This window comes from Xiphophorus couchianus, chromosome 15 (genome assembly GCF_001444195.1).
Source record: "Xiphophorus couchianus chromosome 15, X_couchianus-1.0, whole genome shotgun sequence".
NCBI lineage: Eukaryota > Metazoa > Chordata > Actinopteri > Cyprinodontiformes > Poeciliidae > Xiphophorus > Xiphophorus couchianus.
In genome coordinates, this window is record NC_040242.1 from 21,132,704 (window position 1) to 21,157,457 (window position 24,754).

Below are 24,754 nucleotides of genomic sequence, written 5' to 3' on the forward strand. Positions count from 1 at the left end.
GTTTCCATCCAGTTTTCTAGAAAAGTCTATTTGGGTTAAGAGTACCTTGACAACAACAAACAAAAAGATCTAAAAGTTTTTCTAGCTTTCTACCAAAAGCCATATAAATACAGAAACAAGTCCCAAAGCACTTCTGAAAGAGTTTTCATTAGTTTCCCGTTAAGCAACTACATAGTCCTTCCATTATTCAAATTTTAAACAGGCACACAAAAATGCCTGCTTATGTCATCCATGCCATAACATGTTGTTCAACATCAGGACACTGGGGAGTGGTAATCCCAATATTTTTCTCTTTTTTTATTGAATTAGATTCATAGTTATAACTTTCTTTTTGGATGTTTTCAACTCACATTTTCTTAAATGTGCAGCAACAAAAATAAACAAAGATCCACAGAACACACACTTCTCCTTCAAATAAGGTCAACTGAAACGACAAGTATCTATCATGAACCATTTCCCAACAATATTTAATCTAACTTCACTTCATGAGATCTCATCCTAGTTTACGGTTTTATTTGTAACAGGCTCAACAACAAGCTTATTCGCTTTTGTCACCCAAACTTTCACAGATTATCTTAGCTATCCCCCTGATACTGTCAGTGAAGATATCAATGTCATATGGTTACACTTTTGAATCTTAAAAAGGTTTAAATTCTCAAGTTATCCCCATCCTGCTGCATGGATTGGCTCGGTTTGCAGGGGCATAACAGCTAAAGGTAAATTAATCTGATTTCAAAGCGATCTGTGCACTTATGATCTAAGAAAAGTTCACAGAATACACTTGGAAACATGACAAACGAGTGATAGAGAAAAGATAAAGATTCACTGTTCTGAGAAGTACACCATCCTCACAATACAAAAAGAAAAAAAAATAAAAGGTCAGACAGAGTGAAGAAAAGCAGTTTCACAAAGAACGAAAACGTCGCCTGGAGCAGGAAATAATCGGCCGTCTTACCACAATTCTCCTGCCGTCAGTGTTACAGCAACATGCTGAATGCTGGCGGAAGAATGTCAAAGCATTAAAATCCAACAACCACAAGGAGAAAAAAAAGTTTCCTCAACAACTATTAGCCACAAACGGTACAGGTACTGACTCAACAGGTTTAATCATTTCACTCAGTCTCATAGTCTGATTTTTATCAGGGGAGGTTCTTTTGTGCAACACTGTGGGTAGATGTAACACAAGTCTTAAAATCTGCAAGGTCAGCTATAGCATAATGGATTTATTATATTACCACATTTTATATATCTATATTAATAGAACAGGGTGGGAGCGATTAGAGGTAACATGAGTTCCAGTCGCCACGGTGTGAAAACCGCTTCTAGTGAGGAAAACATTAGCATCACCCAAATGATGCTAATGTGGGTTAAATAAAGTCTATCAAGGGGCAGACGCTGTGTGGGAAAAAATCCAGCAACAGTCACTGAGCCTGAGCTAGACTTGCTACATCTAATCACACACCAGATCAGGTCAGTGTGGATCCATATTTATGCTCAGTGTGTCGTAACTTTCAGCAAAACTGAAGTTATGATCCTTGGGAGTGAAGAGAAATGATCTAGAGTCAGCACACACTCTCAGTTATTACAGTTACTATGAAGTGTGAGATAGCAATCAGAGATCAGGTTGAAATCTTTGTGTAGTGATGAACTCTGACCTGAACCCTCAGAGACACATAAAGACGGTTACAAAATCGGCCTTTCATCACCCGGTGAACATTTCTAATGCCACGTCAGGCTCAGCAGGTAAAATATAACATTAGAATAACAAAGCTTGTGCAGAAACAAAAAGTCTCACTTCAACCTGATTTGTAGGTGTGTCTGAATCTCATGTTTATTTCTTCATTTAGTAAAATTACTCGCATTAGCAGCGGTCAAAGATATCAAACCCATTTTCTTGTGTGTCCTGTGGATTTTTCTGTTATAAATGCACACAGACCTCTGAAGTGGACACTAGTGCGTCCTACAATGCACTATCAACTTCTGATCATCCACTGCAAGTGCAAGAAAATATTTGCTAAATCCAATATGACAGATGGCCAAAAAATTATGCAGACAAACTCCAGTCTCCACTCACTTGTTGTAGAATGGTACCAGCAGGTTTATATCCTGTGGAACTTTTTTTATTGACATCACATACATTAAGCAACAGAGCAATTGGATTATACAACTTAATAATTGCTGCTAGTTACGACAGAGAACAAATTCTATTGTCTGTCCAGCTGTTTTGTCTTGCATCATGTTTTTCACACTCAAAACAAAATAACTTGTAACACAACATGCATACTCCCTCAAAGCTGAGACTGTGATCAGAATAACAAGAGTAGGAAGCAGGGAACCTCTCTATAGTCATTTGGAAACTAAAAACTCAAGTTGCTTAAAAATAACTAACAGTTGTGAATACAGAACAAGTCTGTCAGTGTGGGAACAATTCCTATACTGTCTTTTGTTCTGTGGCTTGACATTTACGAAGAAAAAAAAAAACCTCATTTGGTAACTTGAACTTGAAACAGTTGGAGGACATGAACAACTGTGATGTCACAGCATATATGAGTGGAAAACGTGATTCTCGGGGGGGAAAAAAGTGACCCTGATGGATCGGTCTACATCAAAATATTCTCACTTATTCCTCAAAGCTGCAGCTTCTTCTACAAACAACATGTTTACAAAGTTGTTCAAACTGTCACTAAGTTCAGAACGTATAAGATGGGGCAGGTAATCTGACCCCCTGTGGTTCTACTGCCATCTGCAGAAATACACACAGCTGTCAGAAACAACCAATCAGAGCAGAGCCAATCTCACAACCTGCGCCTTGCTCTCTGCTTGGCTACAGCTAGTTCCCCACATGAATGCTAAGGCTAGTTAGCATAGCCACTGATGACAGAGGATAAATGGTTCTCCTGTAACAGTACATTGTGACTCCGCCATCAGCACATTGAGCAGCAGCTGTGTATACACAAATGTGATTGGCAGCACTAAGACCCTCCTCCTGGTTCTGATTGGTTGTTTCTGACTGGGAGCGTTGTGTTTCTCCAGATGGCAGCAGAGCCAATGGGAGGAGGTGGAGGAGCTCAGTGTTTTTACGAATTACCTCATGTTGTATGTTATGTCAAATAAATAGGAAAAATATAAAACCTGTAGCTTCAAAAACAATTTTAAAAAATTAACATATTTCACAGCTCTGACTTTTATAAAGCTCCGTGTTCACCAGAATAAATAGAAATGTGTTTCATTAATTCCATTTTGTTTGTGTGCTTCATCTTTCTGTTACACTGTGAACTATTAGTTCCCAACCACCGTTTACGTTTTTTAAGTTTACCAATGACACTCAAAACATTAGGTCACGTATTGACTGCATTTTATTGCAAAAAAATAAAATAAAAAAATAAACTTCTTTACAATCATGTCTGCGTCAACAGAAAGGTCATTTATTTGGTTCTAAGTTTAAAACTTCACTGATCATCATTTCCTTTCTGCTGCCTGGTCTCTTATTCCTGTTGCTGATTGAGCTCCAGGTTCAGGGTTGTGAAAAAAGTCCAAATGTCCACATATGCAAACAGTTCTCATTATGCAGCACACAAAGCAGCATATTTCTGTCGGTCACAGTGTGTGATATACCAACAAACGAGGAAGAGAAAAAGAAAACAATCCTCTGTTTGACTTTACTGGAAATCGTCTCCTGTTAAAGATTTAATCAGTTTTCAAGTTTGTTGTTTTTTCGGTAAGATAAATCTCATCAGAAAGATTCCTAACCCTGGAATCTGTGTGATTAGGACATGTAACCTTTTTGATCTTTTTCTATGGTAGAGGCACAGGGAGGTTGAGGTTTTTATGCAACTTGAACACCATCCTTCAGTTTAAATAAAAAGTAAGGATTCTTTCTTGTCTTAAATTAACAGTCAAAGATTTGAGAAGAATCAAATGTGAAGCTACCAGGAACCCGTCATCTCCTGGTGCTGTTGTATTCCAGAACTGCGACCCACCCGGAGTTCCAGAAGTATGAAATGTTCAGAGCTCAGAGACCTGGCCAAGGCATGGAAGGCTGAATCAAAACCACCACTGAACAAGAAACATAAGCTGAAACATCAAGACTGGACCAAGATATATCTGAAGACAGATTTTTCAAAGGTTTTATGGACTTCTGGGATGAGAGTGACTCTTGACGGACCAGATGTTATTGATCATGGATGGGCACAGAGCTCCACTTCAGATAGCAGCAAGGTGGAGGCATGATACTGGCATGGGCTGGTATTATTAAAGATGAGCTAATTGGACCTTATCGGGTTGAAGATTGACTCAAAATCAATTCCCAAACCAATGGCCAGTTTTTAGAAGACTCTTTCTTCAAGCAGTGGTTCAGGAAAAAATCTGCATCTATCAAGAAGACCATGATTTTTATGCAGGACAAGGCTCCATCGCACGAATCAATAAAGTGGCCCCCTTCCTCACCAGACCTTATCCCCATTGAGAACCTGCGGGCCCTTCATAAAGCGGAGATTTACAGTGAAGGGAATCAGTTCTCATCTCTGAACAGAGTCTGGGAGGCTGTGGCTGCTGCTGCACAAAAAGTTGATCGTCAAACAAATCAAGAAACTGACAGACTCCATGAATGGAGGGCGTGTAACTGTTATTGAAAAGAAGGGTGGCGATACTGGTCACCGATTTATGTTTTCAATGTCAGAAATGTTTATTTGTCCATTTTGAGTTGTATGTTTATTACTCTCACTATAACAGATGACAATAAACAAGTGAGATGGGAAAAATGTTCAGTTTGAATTCAGTTGCATAATAATTCTGCACACTGAAGTTGCCCAATTATCGTACACACATTGATATTGTCCTAAGAAAGTCAAAATTTCACTATTACTTTCTGAACTATTCGGCCATTTTGAATTGACAGAGAGCGCTGTAGTTGTACAACAATAAAATTAACCCTCAAAACTCAAACTTGCATAACTATGGTGCATATGGAGTTTATTTGTGGCTTCATGTGTGGAGAACATGCTAACGATGGTTAGCTTGGTTTCATCCGTCAACAATACATTGTTCCATGTTTGAATAGTGTCCCAAGTGGATTTTTGCATTCTGTTCTCTAATAAAACCAGGTTTTAATTGGAAGATTGTTCTGCTCTTGGTTGGCCGTCACCTTTGAATTCTAAGCACAACCTGACTGTAGTGGAAAAGTTGTGTTCTCATCTGACATTCAGATTAGGAGACGTGACCCAGTACTAAAGACAATATGAGGTCAAAATCAGTTTACAGAAGAGCTGAGTGGAACAGCAGCTTTAGCTTTAGCTATCTTTTGCTAATGCATGACTTCCTGTTAGGAATGCTGCCCCTCGCATGTGTGAAACATGAGGATGTGGCATTTACTGCAGTCTGACTACAGCTTACCGGACTTTACTGACAAACATCGACCACGTCACGTTATTTTCATTTATTTATTTTGAACTCACAATAAAAATAACAGCAGAAAAACAATAAGACAAACAGTCATGCCGACTGGCATGCAATTTTACACAATTTGTTCAAAAACGAGCAGGTAGAAGATGTAATATCTTCTGACTGCCTGCAGCTCTCACACTGATCAACATACAATCATTTAAATCTCCCCACATCAGTTCAACCCTTCAGGTTTTCCCACATGAAATAATGCTTAAACATCACATTATTGTCATTGACTGTACAATTGTTTACACATATGTCAACAATAGCATTTTTGGCCTGTGAGACGCCCATCATACACAATATATTTACCAATAAGTTTAGTTTTGTACGGTTGTTTCAAGCTGGTTTATTCTGATTTGATATATTATCACACTCTACATAATGGACTATAATGGACTATGTATTTTCTTTTTTACCAAAAGTGATTTTTTTTTGCAATAAAATGATATTATATATATATATATATATATATATACAGACCAAAAGTTTGGACACACCTTCTAATTCAATGGGTTTTCTTTATTGCCATGACTATGTATAAGGCAAGAAATCCCACTTATTAACCTGACAGGGCAGGTTGACCTATGAAGTGAAAACCATTTCAGGTGACGACCTGTTGAAGCTCATCAAGAAAATGCAGAGTGTGTGCAAAGCAGTAACCATAGCAAAAGGTTGCTACTTTGAAGAAACTAGAATATAAGGGGTATTTTCAGTTGTTTTACACTTTTTTTGTTTAGTGCGTATTTCCACATGTGTTATTCGTAGTTTTGATGCCTTCAGTGTGAATCTACAATGTCAATAGTCATGAAAATAAAGGAAACTCATTGAATTAAAAGGTGTGTCCAAACGTTTGGTCTGTACTGTATATATATATATATATATATATATATATATATATATATATCAGAACTTTTATTTATTAAAATTACTTCTACAAATTTTTGATGTATTTTATTATTATACAAGTTAGCTCATAATTGTAAAATGATATATGCTCTTTCACTAGACATTTGATTGCAGAACAACCAGCTGGCTGTTGAAATGCTGCCATCTGCTGGTTGTTTTGAATCTTTCTTTTGACTCAGGTTAAGTCCAATAAAAGGTCACAAACAACCAATCAGAGCTAGGAGGAGGGGTTTAGCACTTTGCTGTCAAAACAAAAGATATCCCAAATCTGTTTGGGATATTTCCACTTACATTTTAACAAGTATAAATGATATCAGATTTACTAATGACTTGTGGTAAATGTGAATATATTTCAGATAAACAAATTATAATTAGTCATAAAGTATATTCGGGATATCTTGCTTTTTAATCTAACCATAACCATATTTCCAATTACAGACATCTTTGGTGCATCAAAGTGCAAGCCAGAGTCTGGACAGACATGTTAAAATATTATTTAATTATAGTCCAAAGTACCAACTTACATGAAATGTTATGAAGAAACGCAGAGCGAGTGCAGAAGGAGAGAGGAGGGGAGGGAAGCAGTGATGATAGAGAGGCGGCTGGGAGGTTGAATGCTGGAGCAACGATGGACTGGGACTGATCAGGTAACAGGTTACAGGTGTGAAGTAGGAGGTAGGAGGGCGGCATTAAAGGGGCAGTGTTATGTATAATCAACTCTTTTTAACCTTTACATCATGTCATAATGTTATTCTTTCACCAAAAACATACCTGGTGTTGCTTTAATTCTTTCACACTGGGTTGAGAAATCTTTTCATCTCCATGGTAACCATTCAGTTGTGCAAAACACCCAGGTGGACTGAGCGTCGCCTCCTTGGAGCTGCAGTTTCCAAGCTTTCACCTCACAGAAACTCTTCCCCCAAAAATCCCCCTCACTCAGCTCCTTCAGACTAGTCAGCAGCAATTAGCAAACACTGTCCATTTGCTGAGCTCATCATATGAGCAACGTCTCAGTGAAACGCTGATAAAAACATTGTTAAAGGTTTAAGAAAGTGATGTGATGATTTCCTGAAGTTTCAGGAAGAGCAAGAGTTTCTTAAAGAGACAGAGGCCCAATTTCAATGCACTAAATGACAAAGTCAACATTTTTTTAAGTCATACTTGATTTAATGTTGCATTTTTATAACTGAAGGTAACAGCTACTTGATTGTGCTGTAATACAGCACAATGATGCCTCTTTAATAACTGTAGGCTTGTATACATAATTGTATGTCTGTAAATAATAGCCAACAAGTAAAAAGTTCTCAATATCTTGGCACATATGCACGATTGGAAAATCTACCTCAACTTAAAAAACAAACTATAATGGAACATAATTCATTGGCTTTGATTGATTAAATTCAGTCCTGCTGATATATTTTGATTCCTTTTAATTTTCACAAACTTTGCTCTGTCCTTCCAACTCTCATTTAAAATCTAAAAGGCTCAGATGTTTTAAACCATTTCTCTTTTCTGTAACTTGGTTCTGAGCCGCTGCACTGCAGTCAGACTCCCAGTTGGCAGAATGAAATTCTCACATAGTAGCCGACCGAATGCTGCAATGATTGAGGTCGGTTATTCTGTACTATTGTTCATATTTGTGTTAAATTCCTTTCAGATGAGTTAGTTTAAATAACCCCCAACACACGTTAAAAGACAAACAGAAATATACCACACTCCCAAGAACCTAAATGACAAAATGACAAAACTCTGCACAAGAATCTGAAAAAACCCCCAAAAACTGCTTTATTTAGTTAATCTGAAGAGTAAACATACTGGTTACATTTGAGTTGTGAATTTGATGAAATCATCTCCTCAGACGTGTCCACTCCGCTTCTACCCGTCATTGTTTCAAAAAAACCCCCCCAAAAGTCCGTCCCACCGCTGTGGCCCCCGCAGCGCAGCGGAGAGCCACTTCACACTTCCTCACCGCCGTCATCCAGTCTGCAGTCCGCAGCAGCGGCGCCGTCAGTCACATCCATCCGAGCTGCAGCACCTGAAGCAGCTGTTCTCCTTCCATCATGTCCGAGTTCTCTACTGCCAGTCCAAGAGGCGAGAGAGTCCACACCACAGAGGTTCGGGCAGAACCCGGATGCTCTGGTTCCGTGATGCGTTGAAGACAGAGGGGTTTATGAGGTACAAGATGCTTTTGCAAACTGTTTAAGGTGAAAGAAATCGGTAGACTCCACTATGTTCATTGGTGAGCTCAAGTAACAGACTTCAAGTTAAGTGCAGAGTATGCATGTGTTACAACCCAGCCAGGGAAGGAAGGGTTCAAAAACATACGAATGCCCAGGACAGAGAAACCCACATGCTACAATAACTAATAATAGTAAATCAAAGTGTGTATGGAAAACAAAACAAAACAAAAAAAAGCACGTACAGAAATTACCATTAGTGCATGAGTATTACATTTGAATATCAATAACATAAAACATCTAGAAAATTGGACTGAGTTATTTCCCTTGATGGCGCCAGGAAGCTGTGAAATGTATCAGGAATGCTTTCTCAGCGCTACACTGGGCTCACATGTGGGGTCAGGGTTCACCAAACGGGCAGTTAAGAAATTTTCTCTCCCAGTGTAGTTTAAAACAAAACGGGGGGAAACAAAGGCATTTCTCCCACTGGCAGGTGAACTAAAATAATGTCTAAGTATTGATATCCTCTGAGCTTTTTAGCGTTTTGTCACCTTACAACCAGAACCTGCGATGCATTTTACTGGGACTTTATGGCCTTTCATTGCTTTTGGGGTTACTTTATGTTTCACATCTAAAAACCAAAAAGGTTCTGCCTGTTGGAAGGAGAGTGTGTCTAAAAATCTAATTTGAAGTGGCGCTAGAGATGTTCAACTGGACGAAGGTCTGGACTTTGACTAGGCTATTCATGTCTTTCAACATCCTCAAACATTTGTCCTTCGGGGGGCGGGCAGTGTGCAACAACTTTTTAACGGTGTTTTCACACCTGATAGTCCAGTAGACCGAGTTTGATTGGGAACCAAAGTTCCTGCTTTTGGAGCGACCTCTGGTCCGCTTGGTGTTCACATGTGCATTCAAACCACACCAGAGTTTACTTTAACCGAACACAGGCCCAAGATTTTATGTGGACCAGAGTTTATTTTTTGGTCCTCATCACTTTGCCTACACATTCACGCCTCCCCAAATGAGCCGGACTTTCTAGACAACTGAACTAGAGTACAGTGTATCTTTTCTCATCATTAGTTTTGGTATTACGGGTATTTTTGATGAAGACCTCAGATTTACAGGGTCACAGCGTTTTGGATGCAAGTGTGAAGACACTCTTGAAGCAACTTTAAGCAACTGACTAGCTTTAACCCTCTGACGGTCTTAGTGTGACGCCGAGGAGGAACGTAGCAAATACGACGGTCAGACAGCAGCGAAGCGTAGGGAGGTGGGGTGTTGTGCCGTCAGACCGTCAATTCCAGAAACCACACAAAGAAAACCTTGTAAAGCACACGTGTGGTCCAAATGATCCCATCTCTTAAGACGGGATCTTAAGAGATGCCCACACATGGCTGGGTCAGAAAATTCAACAGAACAGCACACCACGCTTTTCAATTTTTGATTTGTATCTTTTCCATTCACCTCACAGCAATACCCTACTTTGAGTTTGGCCTTTAATATAAAGTCCCATAGAAAGAACATAGGGTTTGTGGTTGTAACATGACCGAATGCAGAAAAGCTCGAGGTGCTGTATGAGGCACTGCATTCCTTCAGTCTTCACTCATTTTAATTGATGAATTTGGTGTCAGACTGTTGAAATGATGCTACTGCCTGCTGGTGGTCACAAGCTACCAAAAAACACCCATCCCCCACCCTCAGGATCAGGCAGCATGAGGGAAATAAAACCAGGGGCTGTGGAAGGGAACACGTTTAGGCACATGACTCAGAAATCAGCCCAATCCGTTTGATCCACAAGAACCTTAAATCAAAGAATAATACCAGTGTTGTTTAGAGTTATAGCTTATGTACCATTGCCTGTTGTGTTAATAATAAATATGACTTTTACACTGAAATATTAGTAAAGGCAAGAAGAGCCTAAATGATTGGCACAAACAAGAAAAAACACCGGTATTGTCCTTTAAACAAGAAGGCGTTGGCCGTTTCAGATAAATAAAGTGCTAGTTGAGTGGAGTCTGTACATAATTCACGCCGTTTGGACTCAACTCTTTAAAACCCAGAAGGCCTTTGAGCCTCACGGTTAGCTTCACCGGTGGTCATGTGACACAGCAGAGGGGGGGTTTTATACAGAAGGAATGAAGGAGTGGTCAGGATTGACCAGACTCATCAGAAGGAGCAGACCAAAGGTAAATAACCTGCTGAAGCCGTTTTACACTAGTGGCCTCATGAGTCCAACTCCACCAGTTTGAAAAAATCAACTCGAGCTAAATCTCAACTATACCCCATCCCTTTGCCTTTGAACATCTGTGTGCTTTTTTTATTTTTATTAGTTATTCCCTCTTCCTCCACCCGGCCACTATAACAGGTCAGGCAGGTGGCTGTAAACGGAGTCCAGCAGCGTCTGGCTGGCCTCCTGGCTCTTCACTCCGGCGATCTCAAACAGCCGGTCCAGCTTGTCCTCGGCGGTGGGGATCTCCTCGAGGACGTGCAGCTCCTCGGGGTTCAGGATGTGCAGCATGTCGTCGAAGACGGGCTGAAGGTCGCACGGGTCCAGGCGAACCTGCCGGAGAACCGTGTCTTTTTTCTCTGCAGAGGGACACGAGAAAAAGATTAGATTATTCTTGCATTGAATGCTGCAGTTTTTGCATTTATACTTCACCTGAGAACCACCCAAACCTTTCTTTCTGTATTAGGTACTGAAACATTTCTATTTCCAGCGGCATGTTCATTCAATAATGACTATTAGCTGGAATAACATGAAGGACAACCTTAAAAAGTCTTAAATCTTCATTGCTTTATGTGAGTCACTTCTAACATTGTCTTGCTAGCTAACAAGCTGAGTGCTAATTTATCACCAGCTGGCTGGACGAAGTTGAAGTACCTTTCTTTAGAGGTATAAGTCTTACATTACATTCATAATGTTCTTTATAAGAAATAAAGCTGAGTTGTTGAATCTTACAAAAATCCTGTTAAAACTTTGTGTGTGTTTTTTGTTAGCAAATTAAGATGAACCGTCCCCAAGGTTTAAACTTAGGTTTTGCTGCCCTCCAGTGGAGAGACCATGTATGGTTTTTTTTTTGTTTTGTTTTGTTTTTGTACTTAAAATTCTTCATTGATGTGGACTGACAACAATTACAAAATTAATCATGTAATCATGGCTATAAATGTGCAACTAAATAAAGCAAGGCAGCTGCACACTATTCGTTGTCATTCTCTTGCTCTCCATTTTCTATAGAGCTACAGTTGCAGTATGTAACTTTTGTAAATATCGATGGAAAAAATAGATTATTTCCCATCCCTGGTCTGTGCCAGACAGAGCACTTCAATGATTTTCGCAGGTTATTTGTCTCATGTTATATTGTTGAGATACTGTGACAGTTTTAACAAATATGTAAAAAACAAACATTTTCTTTCTTCTTTTTTGTTTTCAATGAAACTTACACACTGCAAACTTTAACTGTGAGGAAACATTTTGGGTTCTCCCAATAGTTTGCTGGAATTTTGACCAACTCCTTCAAGCAGAAAGACATAGAAATCAAATGTCATAAATAAACAACAACCGGTTCAATTTGAACTTTAATCAAAATGTTGAGATGGTTTTGTTCAGTTTCGCTTAAAAGTAGAAGTGTAATTTTGGACAACATCGATGTAATTATCTTTCACACCAGTGTCAGTAAAGCAACTTTCTGTTCTTGTACTTTAGCTCTTATAATAATTGGTATTATTTATTCTAATAAAAAACTTCCACATTTTCTCATCGATTGTGGAAACAAATTTAAAATAGTGCTGACAACATTCACAATCCGATTAGGTTCCTCATGAATATACAGATTGCAATAGCAAGAACAGACCACATGGGGGCATTCAAACATCTACTTATAACTGGGAGTCATGTTTTCCCACATTTCCTTTAACAGCCGTAACATTACAATAACAATGAGCCAACATGAATGAGAGTCTGAATCATTTGTTAAGGACTTAAAGAATCTGAAACAGCTGAACCCCAAAGGCTCCACTGTAATGAAGAATCTGTGCTGCCTACCATGACACCTGTCCACCTCTGTAACTTTACATTGTGTCTAAAATTTGAATTGTACAGTGTATTACATTACCTGAGTAGGTGACACACGTTCAGAGCAGTGCGTAACCTACTCACCGATGCTTGCGGCGTTTACAACAAAGTTACCCGGTGACACAGTTTCTGTGTCAGACTGACTCACAGGAGTGACTCCACAGAGAACACAGAAGATCTGTTCTACTATCTGGATACAAGCAGTAGGTAACAACTAAAACACATGAGTCACATTCAGACTCATAGAGTGACACTTTCTTCCTCGTTATTCTTCGTCTACTTCCATCGATTACATAAGAGTTACAAATCCTCCTGGAGATGTTAAGGAGTCTTTGAACATCGACAGATTTTTACTTATTTACAGAGCTGAGATTTAAAAAAAAATAATTTTAATCGTTTTCAAATAAATACCAATTATTATGTCAATAAGAAAGTTCGTGCAGACATTTTCAAACTATTTGAGCAAGTAGAGTAAGCAAACACTTCGTCTTGTTGGGATCTCCGCCTTTGGTTGGAGGCATACGCGACACACACAACAAGTGGAGAAACGGTTCAAAGTTCACCGTGTTCTGGCCGAACTTCACCTCTCACCTTTGGTAATGAAGGAGCCGTTCCTGCTGAGGGCGGAGTCTTTGCTGGACGTGGAGTCGCAGCGAAGGAGCGGTTCTGACTCGTCGGCGAAGAAACCTTTGGTTCGGTCCATGGGCGACTGGATGGGCCCGACGCCGCCGGCTCGGTACATGCTGCTGCTGCTGCTGCTGCTGCCGCTGCTGCTGGGCGACTCCAGCAGCTTGTGGATTGGGCTGAGACTTTGGCTTACATTCACTGTGGTCGTCAGCTGGTTGATGTCCAACTGCATGGAGAGGGGCAACAGGAGAATTTTAACTACCAACCAAACCTCAATGGGTTTAAATAATAGTACTAATGATAATATAAAGAGACATTAATTTCAGGTCATGTTTTAAATAGGGTTGAAACCATTCATTTCAAATGTAAAGAAATGATTCCAAAGAGCCTTTGGCTCCTTGTAACTTTGCATCATCAATCTACCGTACCCCTTTTTTCTCTCCTTTTTTATTCTACCTACAATTTCGAGGTGAAGAGAGATGGAGTAAACTCCATCAGCCATTAGGAGGCAGGGAGTCTTTTTTTGCACAGATTTAAACCCCCTTCTCATTCTTATGTTCTATCTAGTTCATTCCTAATATACCCCATCTCTTCATTTATAAACAGTAACATATATCTTATGTTTTGCTACCAAGTAGATTATAAATTAAGTTAATTTATTCATTTCAGTATACACGTTTTAGGTAGCTAGCATGATTCAAAACTAGCCCAAACTCTGACCACCAGGTGGCAGTAGATGGCTGTGTACAATATGAAGCAACAGGCGTTAGTGGTATAGATACTTGAAGCTGCGAGATGCTTAGGGATAGTAGTTTAAAATGGGATGTATAGCAGTTTTGCGTGTGTATTTCTGTGAATAAACATAACTTTTCTTTTTTTTAATATGGTAAAATCTTCACATGATTCAATTTAAGGTATTTTTGCACACTTCCTATTTCCATGTGTTTAGGTTCTGATTCTTGCTTGAGACAGTTGATGATGGAGATATGACTTTGGATTAAAAGAAGAGCACTTAAAACAACTTCCTGCTGGCAGATGTTATCAGTCAGGTAATAAAGGTTTGTGTTTTGAGATTGCCTAAGAAACCACATGTTAAATATGTAACAACATTAATATCCCCCCCAACTAAATTTGAGCAATTTTATCGTTCTTTATGCTACATGGTTCTTTATCTGTAATTCCTCCTTGTTCTTCTATTCTTCCTACTCTCGCGCTTTTGTCTCTTTGTTTGGTTTTTCCTGTCTTCCCATCCTCCCTGTTCTCCCTCTCTTTCCCCTATCTCTCCCCCCCCACTTCCCTCGCTCCCTCGTGTCTCCGTCTTTGGTGTGGTAATGAACCTGTGGTTTGAACCAGTAGCGACTGGTTTGGGGATGAGCTCATGACAGAGCTTCTTGTTTTTCACTGCGAAGCCCCACTTGGGCTGAAAGGATATACCAGCAGAGGTCATTTCATCCCCAAGATAATGGATAGGACCCAGGACAAAACTCGGGTTTTTTTTTTCAGTTGTTGAATCCAATCTGTTAGAAATGTTTGCTCACAACATGAAACAGAAAAATAATAGCAGCTTTCCTCCTTTGTTCCCTAACATCTGGTTTGCTGTATTCTGACAGAACACACATGCTTTGTTTAGCTAGCTAAGGCATATTTACATCTATGTGCAGAGTCCGGACAGCGATACCCTGAATGAATACAATTGGAAGTAATGTTTTTCTGACAGCAGCTGTAGGAAAACAAAGGGACCCACAGGGAACCATAAACAGCATCTCCAGGGGACAGGAAATCATGCTAGCATTTGCTAAGCTAATACCTCTGTGACACAGATCTGTCTCTCTTGTAGCTGCTGCTTAGCAAATATTTTTGGTTTCTGTTTCACAGTTTGGTCTACTGCTTATTTGTTTGAGTTGTGCTGAATGACACCATGGTTGCTTTGAGTGAAGTAGGTCAGTCCAACTGATTCACATGTTATAGACTAACTGGCTCTGGTGAGGAATAAGGTTTACAAACAAGTGTATAAAAAACCCAAAACGGTGTCATGTTCATGTGAAGAAATGTGTGTTATAGATTTCTCAGGGTACTCCAACTTCTGCCCACAGACCAAAAGCACCATGTTTCTTTAACTAATCATTCTGTATGATCCTCATGTGCTAGTGAGCATCCATAGTGGTTTGTAATGTGTGATCCTGTGTTGTCCTGTGATGAGCTGACAGTCTGTCCAGGGTTTACCCCACCTCTTGCCTTTTAGCCACAAGCACGTTTTTAAGGGTTAAAAAGGACAGATTGGCTCTAAAATGAAGCACGCATCAGAAAAAACATCTAAAAATCAGTGAATTCCAAAGTTCTTTGATATTTCGATTCAATTCAATTCAAAGACACTATATTTATCATGAAGAAAATGCAAGTGTTGTCGTAACTCGTACCAAGTATCTTCAATCATCGTCGTTATAGATGGTGATGCTTTGGCCAGGAACTCTTGCTCCTAACCCGAAGAGGCCTCTGACTGAAGACTGTTGCTGTACGATGGCCACATGCTAACAGCTCAATTTTCAGGTGGCAGGGAACGGAAGACGTGGACAGTTCCTGAGTCCAAGAATCCAAGAAACTCACCATTTTTACAAAAATCATTGGTCCATGTTGTATTGCAATCTCTACATCTTCTTCGTTACAACCATGTGTCAACATCTGACAAAATCATGCCTGGATGATTCACTCAAAACCAATAGATGGAAATATGCCTGCTTCGCTTAAAATTTGCATTGCAACTGGATGGAGACAACGTACAAACTTAACAGAACCAACTAAATAGACAAAACTACCTATTTCCAGAAACACAATTCAGTGTTTTTGAAATAAATGAAGAGCCAGAATTCACATATAGGTTCGAAGGAGGTTGTTGAGCCAGAAGGAAGAGGAAAAATGGACTGCATTAGATCTGCCCACCGCTGCAATTATCTGGTCTAACCATAGAAAAGATGAGTTCTACCACTAAAGGAAAACCAGTCAGAGTACACGGCGTTCCCACAAAGGAACCCACAAGTTCTCGAGCTGACGAAGTCATAAAGCTGCTTCAAGCACTGATGACTTTGTGCAGAGCTGTTATCAAAGAAGAAAGGGCTTACTTTGAAGGTTGGAACATATAAATCATACTTTGGTGTTTAACCACATTTTGCTCTCAGTATGCATTTTGGTGCTTCGTTTTCCAACAAAATGCTTTTCATGACTGAGTTAATCTGCTTTAATCAGCTAGACGAAGTAGCAGATTGCAGTTTACACATAACGTCAGACCACAGTGCCAAACAACAGAAGCTTTGTCCCCAGTGAAGCATGACGGGCCACCCAGGCAGAGTCTTTCGCAAATATCTATGTATTCCATCTGAGAGCCTCTTGTAAGCCAATGGGAGTCCTGCTTCCTTGCAATTCACACGTAGTACATATTGAACTGCAGAGGACGACGAAGTAGAGAAGGGGTCACGGAGAGGGACAGAGGAACGGCGGCTCCAGAAAGCTCTGAGGTCTGTGTCTTCCTGTGCGTGTGGGCGAGAAAACCACCAGACTGGGCTGCTGACCGTTGCTTTCAGCGCAACGCGAGGGCCTGCTGGGGACAAGACACACACAACTCCCCAACACACAGCTTGTTTAGACATACACATTCTGAGGGACTGCACCAGCCAGGCTCACTTGGCAGAAGTGGCAGACTGCAGCAGAATGAAGTAGCGGGGAGAGATTCACTTTATCAGATCAAAAGATTAACTTGTCACTCCAAAAAAATATTTTGCTTGCCAAGATGCAGACTCAAGTGGAACTGGGCTCCCTCTGTGTTCTTCTCTCTGTATGTTCAGCTTCTCAACGTTTAGTTTGAATTCACTACAGCCTTCTTTAGTTCATTTTAATCAAACTCTAGTTTGTTTCCTTAGAAGGTCCGGTTCATTTGGGGAGGTGTGAATGCGTAATTGAACTCTGACGCAGACCAAAAACAAAACCCTGGTCCACCTACAAGCCTCGGTCTTGGTTTGGTTGACGGCCATATGTGAACACCAAGCGGACTAGAGACCTCCCCAAAGCAGACTGCATTGCAGGGCATTCTGGGTAAAACAACCCCGTGTGTCTAGCATCAGTGGGAGAAATGGCTAGTGGTCTTTTGTCTTCTAGACAAGAGAGAAATCAACTGCTAAAATCTGATGACACTCCATTTATGTTTGCATTTTGGGAAGAAGAAAGTGGCTCTCAGTATGTTCTTTTTTAGAAGGTTTTAGTCCGGTTTCTTTCAGTGGTTCTTGATGCAGCGCCACCACAGGTGAGGAGGTGAACAGGTTTTTCAAAGGGTTTGGGTCATGTCACACAGTGCAGGCTGAATGTGAACTACAACAGCTGAAAATGGGACAAATGTTGCCATTTTGCTCCCCAATGGAACCATGTCTACCAGACTATGGTAATGTGAAAACACTACTAATCTACAATATTCGGACTAAGACATTAGTCCTAATTATTCCTAATCAGTGCATCAATGATCTGTTAAAATCCACACATTTTTTAAATCTTTCTATAAGATCTCAGTAAATCTTAAGCTAGTCTTGGTTTAGTTGTGTTTCTGGTTTGGAACAGAAACCTGATCTGTGTTTGAATGTTTTGGTGGGTTTGTTTCGCTTGCTCTTTAATAGCAGACCATATCTCATGTCTCATGTACTCACTCCAACCTTTGCATATTTGCTGTACTGTTGATCTTGTTCTTTGACAGATTGCCCTCTTCAACATTTTTCCTGTAGAGTTGGTTTAACGATCTTTAATCTAAAATTTTAACTGTGATTTCATGAAGAATTTCCCCCTTCAGCTTGGGTTTGGATGCTCACTTACACACCCCAGCGGGACAAACACAATCACAGACATGTGATGGCAACGGACCCCCAATTACATTGAAAAAGGCTGAAGAGGGACTTCTTCGAAATTGTTGTCTTTTTCTTCAGAAAAAAAAAGCATGTGGTCTTTTGCTCTGGGGCTTGTTGGAGAAAGGACTGAAAGGCTGATAATGGGAACTAAGCCATAAACACTAAGCCACAAGCTATGTCACAAATTGCCCTTGATTGTGTCTTTTCATAGTTAAAAGGCAAAATAGGATTGTAGTGTTTTTGCTCATTAGTGGTGGACTGTGAAAGATTGCTCAAAGGAGCAATGGGAGGTATTTTAGAGTTTCCACATGGTACTGAACACACGTGATTTTTCTTTTAACCCTACTGAAGATGGTGCCATGGTTTTGGAAGTGTCTGATTGCAGAACCATGGCTCAGAGACAATGAAACTGCAAATCAACCTCTTGAGGTAACTCATTACACTATGACATTTTAATCCCAGATGCTCCGTCGATCCTTCATCGTGTCAGATTGTAAAAATCACAGAAAGGTAAGGCACCTGGTCATGATGCAGCAGAACACTGTCAATCTCACGCTGATTGCCAGAATACACGAACACTACACAGGACTACGTCAACTTCGCATACTTCTAACGCATGCCAGGACTCGATGTTCCACCACATCCCATTTGTAGAATGACAGTAACTTGCGTAATATACTGAATTGGACCCAATAATCTAACCTACGAACTCCAGCAAAAATGTTTATTTTCTTTCTGATTTTGAGTATCAGGGCAAATTTTAAATCGAGCTCCTGTATAAAGGAGGCCGTGATGAAAGAAGAGGTCGTTCCATTCTGTTTTGCAGCTCTGTGTGAACTTTGCTGTGGTCTTCAACATGATGCTTTAATTCACTGCACTCTCACAGGAGCTTTTCTTTAATCAGTCATTCACTGTAGAAGTCGAAAGGCGCAACGGAATCTCTTTCAGACACATAATCCACAAAGGCTTTGCCTCACTTTACTAGTAAACTCTTGATCTCATAAAACGGGGGACTAGTATGTGAAAACCCATTTTTTTCTTTCATCACTTAAACTATGTGCAAGAGCCACAAAAAACAAATGCTTCCTTACAAGGAGACGAGCATTTAAACCCATGACTGGGATATTTTGTTGGTGATGTAGCATAATAATGGACTGTATGCTAACTAATGAATGCTAACCACAAACATACTACAGGTTAAAACACCAAAGTCTCACCTCAAGATAACATTTCATCTAACTGTGTAACTATTTTTGTGACATCAGTCCATCAATGTTTCTGTTGATGGATGAGGTTTAAAAAAAAAAGAGAAGAAGCCTTTAGGCTTTCCATCAAAGCATAGATTCTTGCGCATAACTATTTTAGCATCACTGCAGTGCTGCAAACACACAGCCTGGACGTTCTGTTGAGGTGCTTCTCCTCTCTCTCAGAGTGCCTCTAGGCTTTCTGTGAGCAGAAACAGAAATGAGGGAAGAGAGGCAATTACATTCGTCTTCTGTCTGGCTTCAGCTCTCACGGTGAAGCGGGGACAAAAACAGAAACGTCAACCAGGAGGCTGACGCTCCATTCTTCTTTTTTTTTTCTGCAGCAGGAAAAACCACTGACACTATGACAAAGCAAAACCTGGCCTCAGATATCTCCATCGTGTAAGAAGACGCATTGACAGGCTTCCCAAAAATGAAGCACAACTGATTCATTGGGAATTAAGGACTAACGTGCAGTTCATCAAACGGTCATGACCTCAGGAACAGCCCATAAATTACGACCGTTTCATTTTTCTAGGAATACCATAAGCAGGAGAAACATTTTTTATTAAAAAGGTTACAATGAGGAAAGGCCAAAGAAACAAATCTAAATGACTTTAGCATCCGTCATGGACTGGTATGCCACAGTTATGGTCAGCTAAGCAAAATTGTCTGATCCTCACAGGTGCAAAACGTACTAAGACTTCAATATAGATGGAATCTGATTTGTTGAATTATTTATATTCTATGATCCTGCTTGGCTTGTGCTACTGTCATTTCCTTTAAAGGAACACAAACATTATTCATTTCTTTTGTAAGGGTCGAGATGAAGGGCCAGAGTTGACCAAAGAACCTTAGAGGTAAAACTGTCCTTCTCCAGAAGTCTGCTTGGTTCTGTTGTACAGATTCACTTCATAGAAAATATGGAATCATTAATCACCTACTTGGGTGATAACTCGGTAAGATTGTGTTAGATGATCAAGAGCAGGAAGTCAAGAAAAAGGTGACCAAAATGAGCTAGTACTAGGTATGGGCGATATAAACTTAAAGTGACGATAAGAACCATTAATTATCCAAATTGTGATTTTTGTCACTTAAATGCTTACAATAATTGCATTTAATCATATTTTCAGATTTATTGCTATTCATTGATACGTCTTTATTGACAAAACAGCGGAGAAAATACGGACAGTTTTACTGGTCCTTAAACATCAGTTGCAATGTATTATGTCAACAATAAATCAAAATCAAATCATGATAAGAAATTTATCACAATAAATGATAAACGGTACGATAAATGGCCATACTTCTAAGGCTTAGAGCATCTACAGAGATCCATGTGCATTGAAAAACGTTAGCTAAAGGTTTTCAGTAGGGATGATTGATATATTGGCAATAACATCAGTATCAACTGATATTAGTCTTTTTTTTTTAACTTAAGGGTGTCGGTCTGATGAATAAAGCTATTTATTTCTATCTTGTTACTGTTTGTTTCTGGACGGGGAGTGGATGAGGTTGGCCATGTGTTGTCTGTTTGGGTCCGTGTGAGAATGATAGTGATGCAGCAAAGAATTGTGGGAAGTTTAACTGAATCAGTTAGTAGGGTTGCTGTTTTTTTCTAAGTGTCGAAAGCATGGTGAAATGCATGTAAAATATACAATATCAGTAAATATCGGTTACCAGCCATAACAGCCATCTTGGTCATGGATATATACTGTATATAGGAACTTATTATCTTCCTGCTTGATGTGAAATCTGATGGTGAACAAAGTAGAGAAGTTTGTTTAGATCTTCTCTACTTATTGCCAGGCTTGGTTAAGTTCATAGTGAGAAAAGTAAAACTGACAGTTTCCCAATGTTGGTTGAAGACCATACAACCTCACCGCCATTTTGCCAGGCAGTTCCGTTCTATGCAGTTTTAATAATCAGAACCTTCTGCAGCATCACTCTTTATCTTGAGGTGATCTGATAATAATAAAGCAGAGATAAAAAAAAACACATGAATTTGGCTGGTGTGCTTAATGTGCAGCCCTGACCTTGGAGAGTGTGGTCAAGAGCACTGATTCAATAAAAACTGTTGAAACAAGAGCAGGAGGACAGGAAAGGAAAGGAGAGACGCTAAGTAAATGGTGATGAATGATCCAAAATGTCCATTAGGAATTGCAGTGCAAGGTCAAAACTCCTCGAGTTTTACTAAAGCATGCATGCAACAAGTCGCGACCTACCGGCACATGTGCACACAGAATCCTGAACCAAATTCGTATTATCTCTCTTTTTATCCCCCCTAAACTTTGGAGAACGCTGCAACACAGGCTGCAATTAGCGCTGAAACATCAAATCATCTTCTGAAAGTGAAGTGGTACTTTAATGTGGGGAATGCAGCTGAGCCTCCGGGACCGGCTTCAGAGGGAAAAATCGGAGAAATCTTGCCTCCCAGATTAGATTTCAGTAAAACAGACATGCAGAGAACAGTGTGTACCAGAACATGTGCGCCTGATGTTGATAGAGCCCTTAATGGAAAAAACCTGATGCGAGCAAAGGTCACACATATTGGTTTGTTTTGGGTTTTTTTCTTCTGACATCCAGAACAAACTGGTTTGGAGCGTTTTGAGCTGGGTGGAACGTGGACAGAAACGTACCTGCGGGTTGTCCTCCATGACGCAGCGGATCTTCTCCACCACGTCGATGCGACGCAGCCGGTGCAGGGCGTTGATCAGCTTGGCCAGGTTGGCCCCGCTGTCTCGGATGGTCCAGTGCTGCAGCGCGGCGTACGCTCGCTCGTGATCAGAGGAGTAGCCGTTTGAGAAGGCGGCCACCTCACGTTCGGTGGCATTGGCCAGGGACTGATAGATGTCCACCCACTGGTTGCCCACCTGGGCCGCCACCAGCTTCAGGATGTCCACCCCTGTGCAGAAACACATACAGATAGACACGTGTTGAAAGAATGACCCATTAATGGATGTAAAAGTTCCTACAATGACAATTTACTGGATCTTAAATGTGCAAGAAATACATGGCTGCTTTCTGTAAATGACCTACAAAGATAGAACAGGACAAAAAGTGGATTTGTGACAGGAGTTTCAGAACCAGCAGCCCATTGAAAACATCTAAACTGGCACTCTACCATTTTGGAGGAAAGTGAACTGGTACAGAATTGTGTAATGTCTTCAATGAGACGGAGGCCGCTTTGTGGAACCTGGAACAACCAACCAAGTGACATCACTCAATCTCACCTGGGGCTGGGAGACAATTCACAAGTTTAGACAAGTTTACAATAACCACGCCGGGGTCAAAGTGAGTTATGTAACTCCATGCAAGTCAGACTTATACGTTATCTGAAGGTGGGTCTGACAACTTTTCATAAAATGTGATAAAAATCACATACGGAGTACCGCAAGGTACCATCCTGGGGTCCCTTTTATTTGATATATACAAGTTCACTCTAACTCAGATTATAGCATATCATAATATAGGTTATCATATCCATGCAGATTATACACAGCTATGCATCTCAATGTCACCAGGTGACGATTAACCCTTTGAAGCACTGAACAGATGCTTAGAACAAATAAATGTGTGGATGTGCCATAACTTTCTCCAGTTAAATAGAAACAAAACTGAAGTTACTGTCTTTGGAGCAAAAGGGAGCAATCAAGAGTCAATGCACAACTTCAGTTATTACAGCTGGAAACTAGTGATCAGAATGAAATCTGGGCATAGTAATGAACTCGGACCTCAACCTCCAGACTCACATAAAGACAGTCACAAAGTCAGCCTTCTGTCACCTGAAGAACATTTTGTAGGATTAAAGGACTAATGTCTCATCAAGAGCTAAAGAGATTCACCAATGTGTTCATCTTTAGTCACACTGCAGTGCAGCAGTGTCTTCACAGATCTGCATAAAAAAGGTAAACTACAAATTAAGTTGATTAAGAACGCTGCTGCTTGAGTTCTCACTAAAACTAGGAAAACAGCACATCTCCCCAGTTCTAAAGTCCTTCCACCGGCTCCCTGGAGCTCAGAGAATAGACTATAAAATACTTCTGCGGGTACATAAATCATCGAATCAGAATCCGAACTAAACATGGAGAACAACCATTTAAGCTTTTATGCTCCTCTAATCTGGAGCAAACTTCCAGAAAACGACATAAATGCTGAAAAGTTCCTTTAAATCAAGCGTTGCCTTTGATTAGTAATAACTCAGACATCATTAATTTTAGTCTGTATTCCAACTTTTCATTACTTTTCTTTATTATGCCTCTACCATGCTATCATGTGAAGAACACTTTGAATTGCCTGGCTGCTGAAACGTGTTATACAAATAAACTTGTCTTGGCACTTTAGTTCCAATAAATCTCACAATCTGCAAGTTTGAAACGCTGACTCAACAAAGATTCAATTCACTTTGACATTTTGAGTAACTCATTTATCGCCAACTCTAACTCAGCTTTTTGTTTTCACGCATCAGCTATTTATTTTCAATTGCAACAAGGACAAGGGTATCCTAGTAGATTGTTGGTAAAACTGAGATGTTTCTTCTACAGGTCATCCACACTCCAGTGCAAAATGCTACATTTTGCACCGCAGAAGACGTGGCTTCAACAGAAAGCTGTCAAACCACTTTTTCTTGCTTTCACAAGAAAAAAAAAGAGGATCAATATTTTGATACACTGTTGTTTCAGTCACGAAGAGAAAGACTGAGAAAACTGTTCAGCTGGACTTCTTAACATTTTGAGACATAGTTACCGGGATGAAAGCCTGGCATTCTCAGAACCAAGTCAAGGTTTATCAATTCGATGCACTTTTCAAAAGACTGTGTTCTTTCTTCCTTGAGATCTCAACACGCGGCGTTACGGGAACCGAGACCCGTCGACGGCAGAAACGTGAGCTCACTGTGCTCAGTCTACAGCGAGCACATTAGGTCAAAGGTCGTTTGTGGATGGACGAAAACAAACCGTTCGGGTGCTACGTGTGATTTATGAGTTTGTAGAGCAGCAAGCAAGCGATTGTCTTTATCTAATGTAAGGAATGCCTCGTTTTGAAATGCGTGATTTTGACAGAAAGGACAGTGTTATATTTGCTCCGTTGTTGTTATTCAACCAACTAGAAATGCAGAAAGTGGCAGAAACTAGACACGTACAAGCATTTTCCCACCGTTCGCAGAGGTTATCATTCCACTGCGGCGATATCTAAGGTTCAGCTCCCAGCAGAGTCCATTAGCTGTGTGTCCTCCTTGTCTCCTTCTTCCACTTTGCTATCTAGAAACTGTCAGATAAAAGCCGACCGAGTCCAAAACTCCTAAACCCATCCTGACAGAAAACCTCCTCTGGTTGGAACTACCTCAAAAACTGTCATCCAGGTGCTGGAAACACAAATTCTGGCTTATCTGAAGCTCCCTTTGTT

General features: G+C 40.2%; 1 protein-coding gene across 1 annotated transcript in view; it reads right to left on the reverse strand.

Moving 5' to 3' along the window:
* Positions 1 to 8,113: 8,113 nt before the first annotated feature.
* tnfrsf21 (tumor necrosis factor receptor superfamily, member 21) overlaps positions 8,114 to 24,754 on the reverse strand; it is a 44,746-nt gene continuing 28,105 nt past the window's right edge. The window contains exons 4-6 of the mRNA XM_028040450.1: positions 21,991 to 22,256; positions 13,192 to 13,453; positions 8,114 to 11,114 (exon numbers count right to left, since the gene is read on the reverse strand). Of these exons, the coding sequence (XP_027896251.1) occupies positions 10,885 to 11,114; positions 13,192 to 13,453; positions 21,991 to 22,256 (758 nt within the window). The 3' untranslated portion in view covers positions 8,114 to 10,884. The remainder of the gene's footprint in view (positions 11,115 to 13,191; positions 13,454 to 21,990; positions 22,257 to 24,754) is intronic.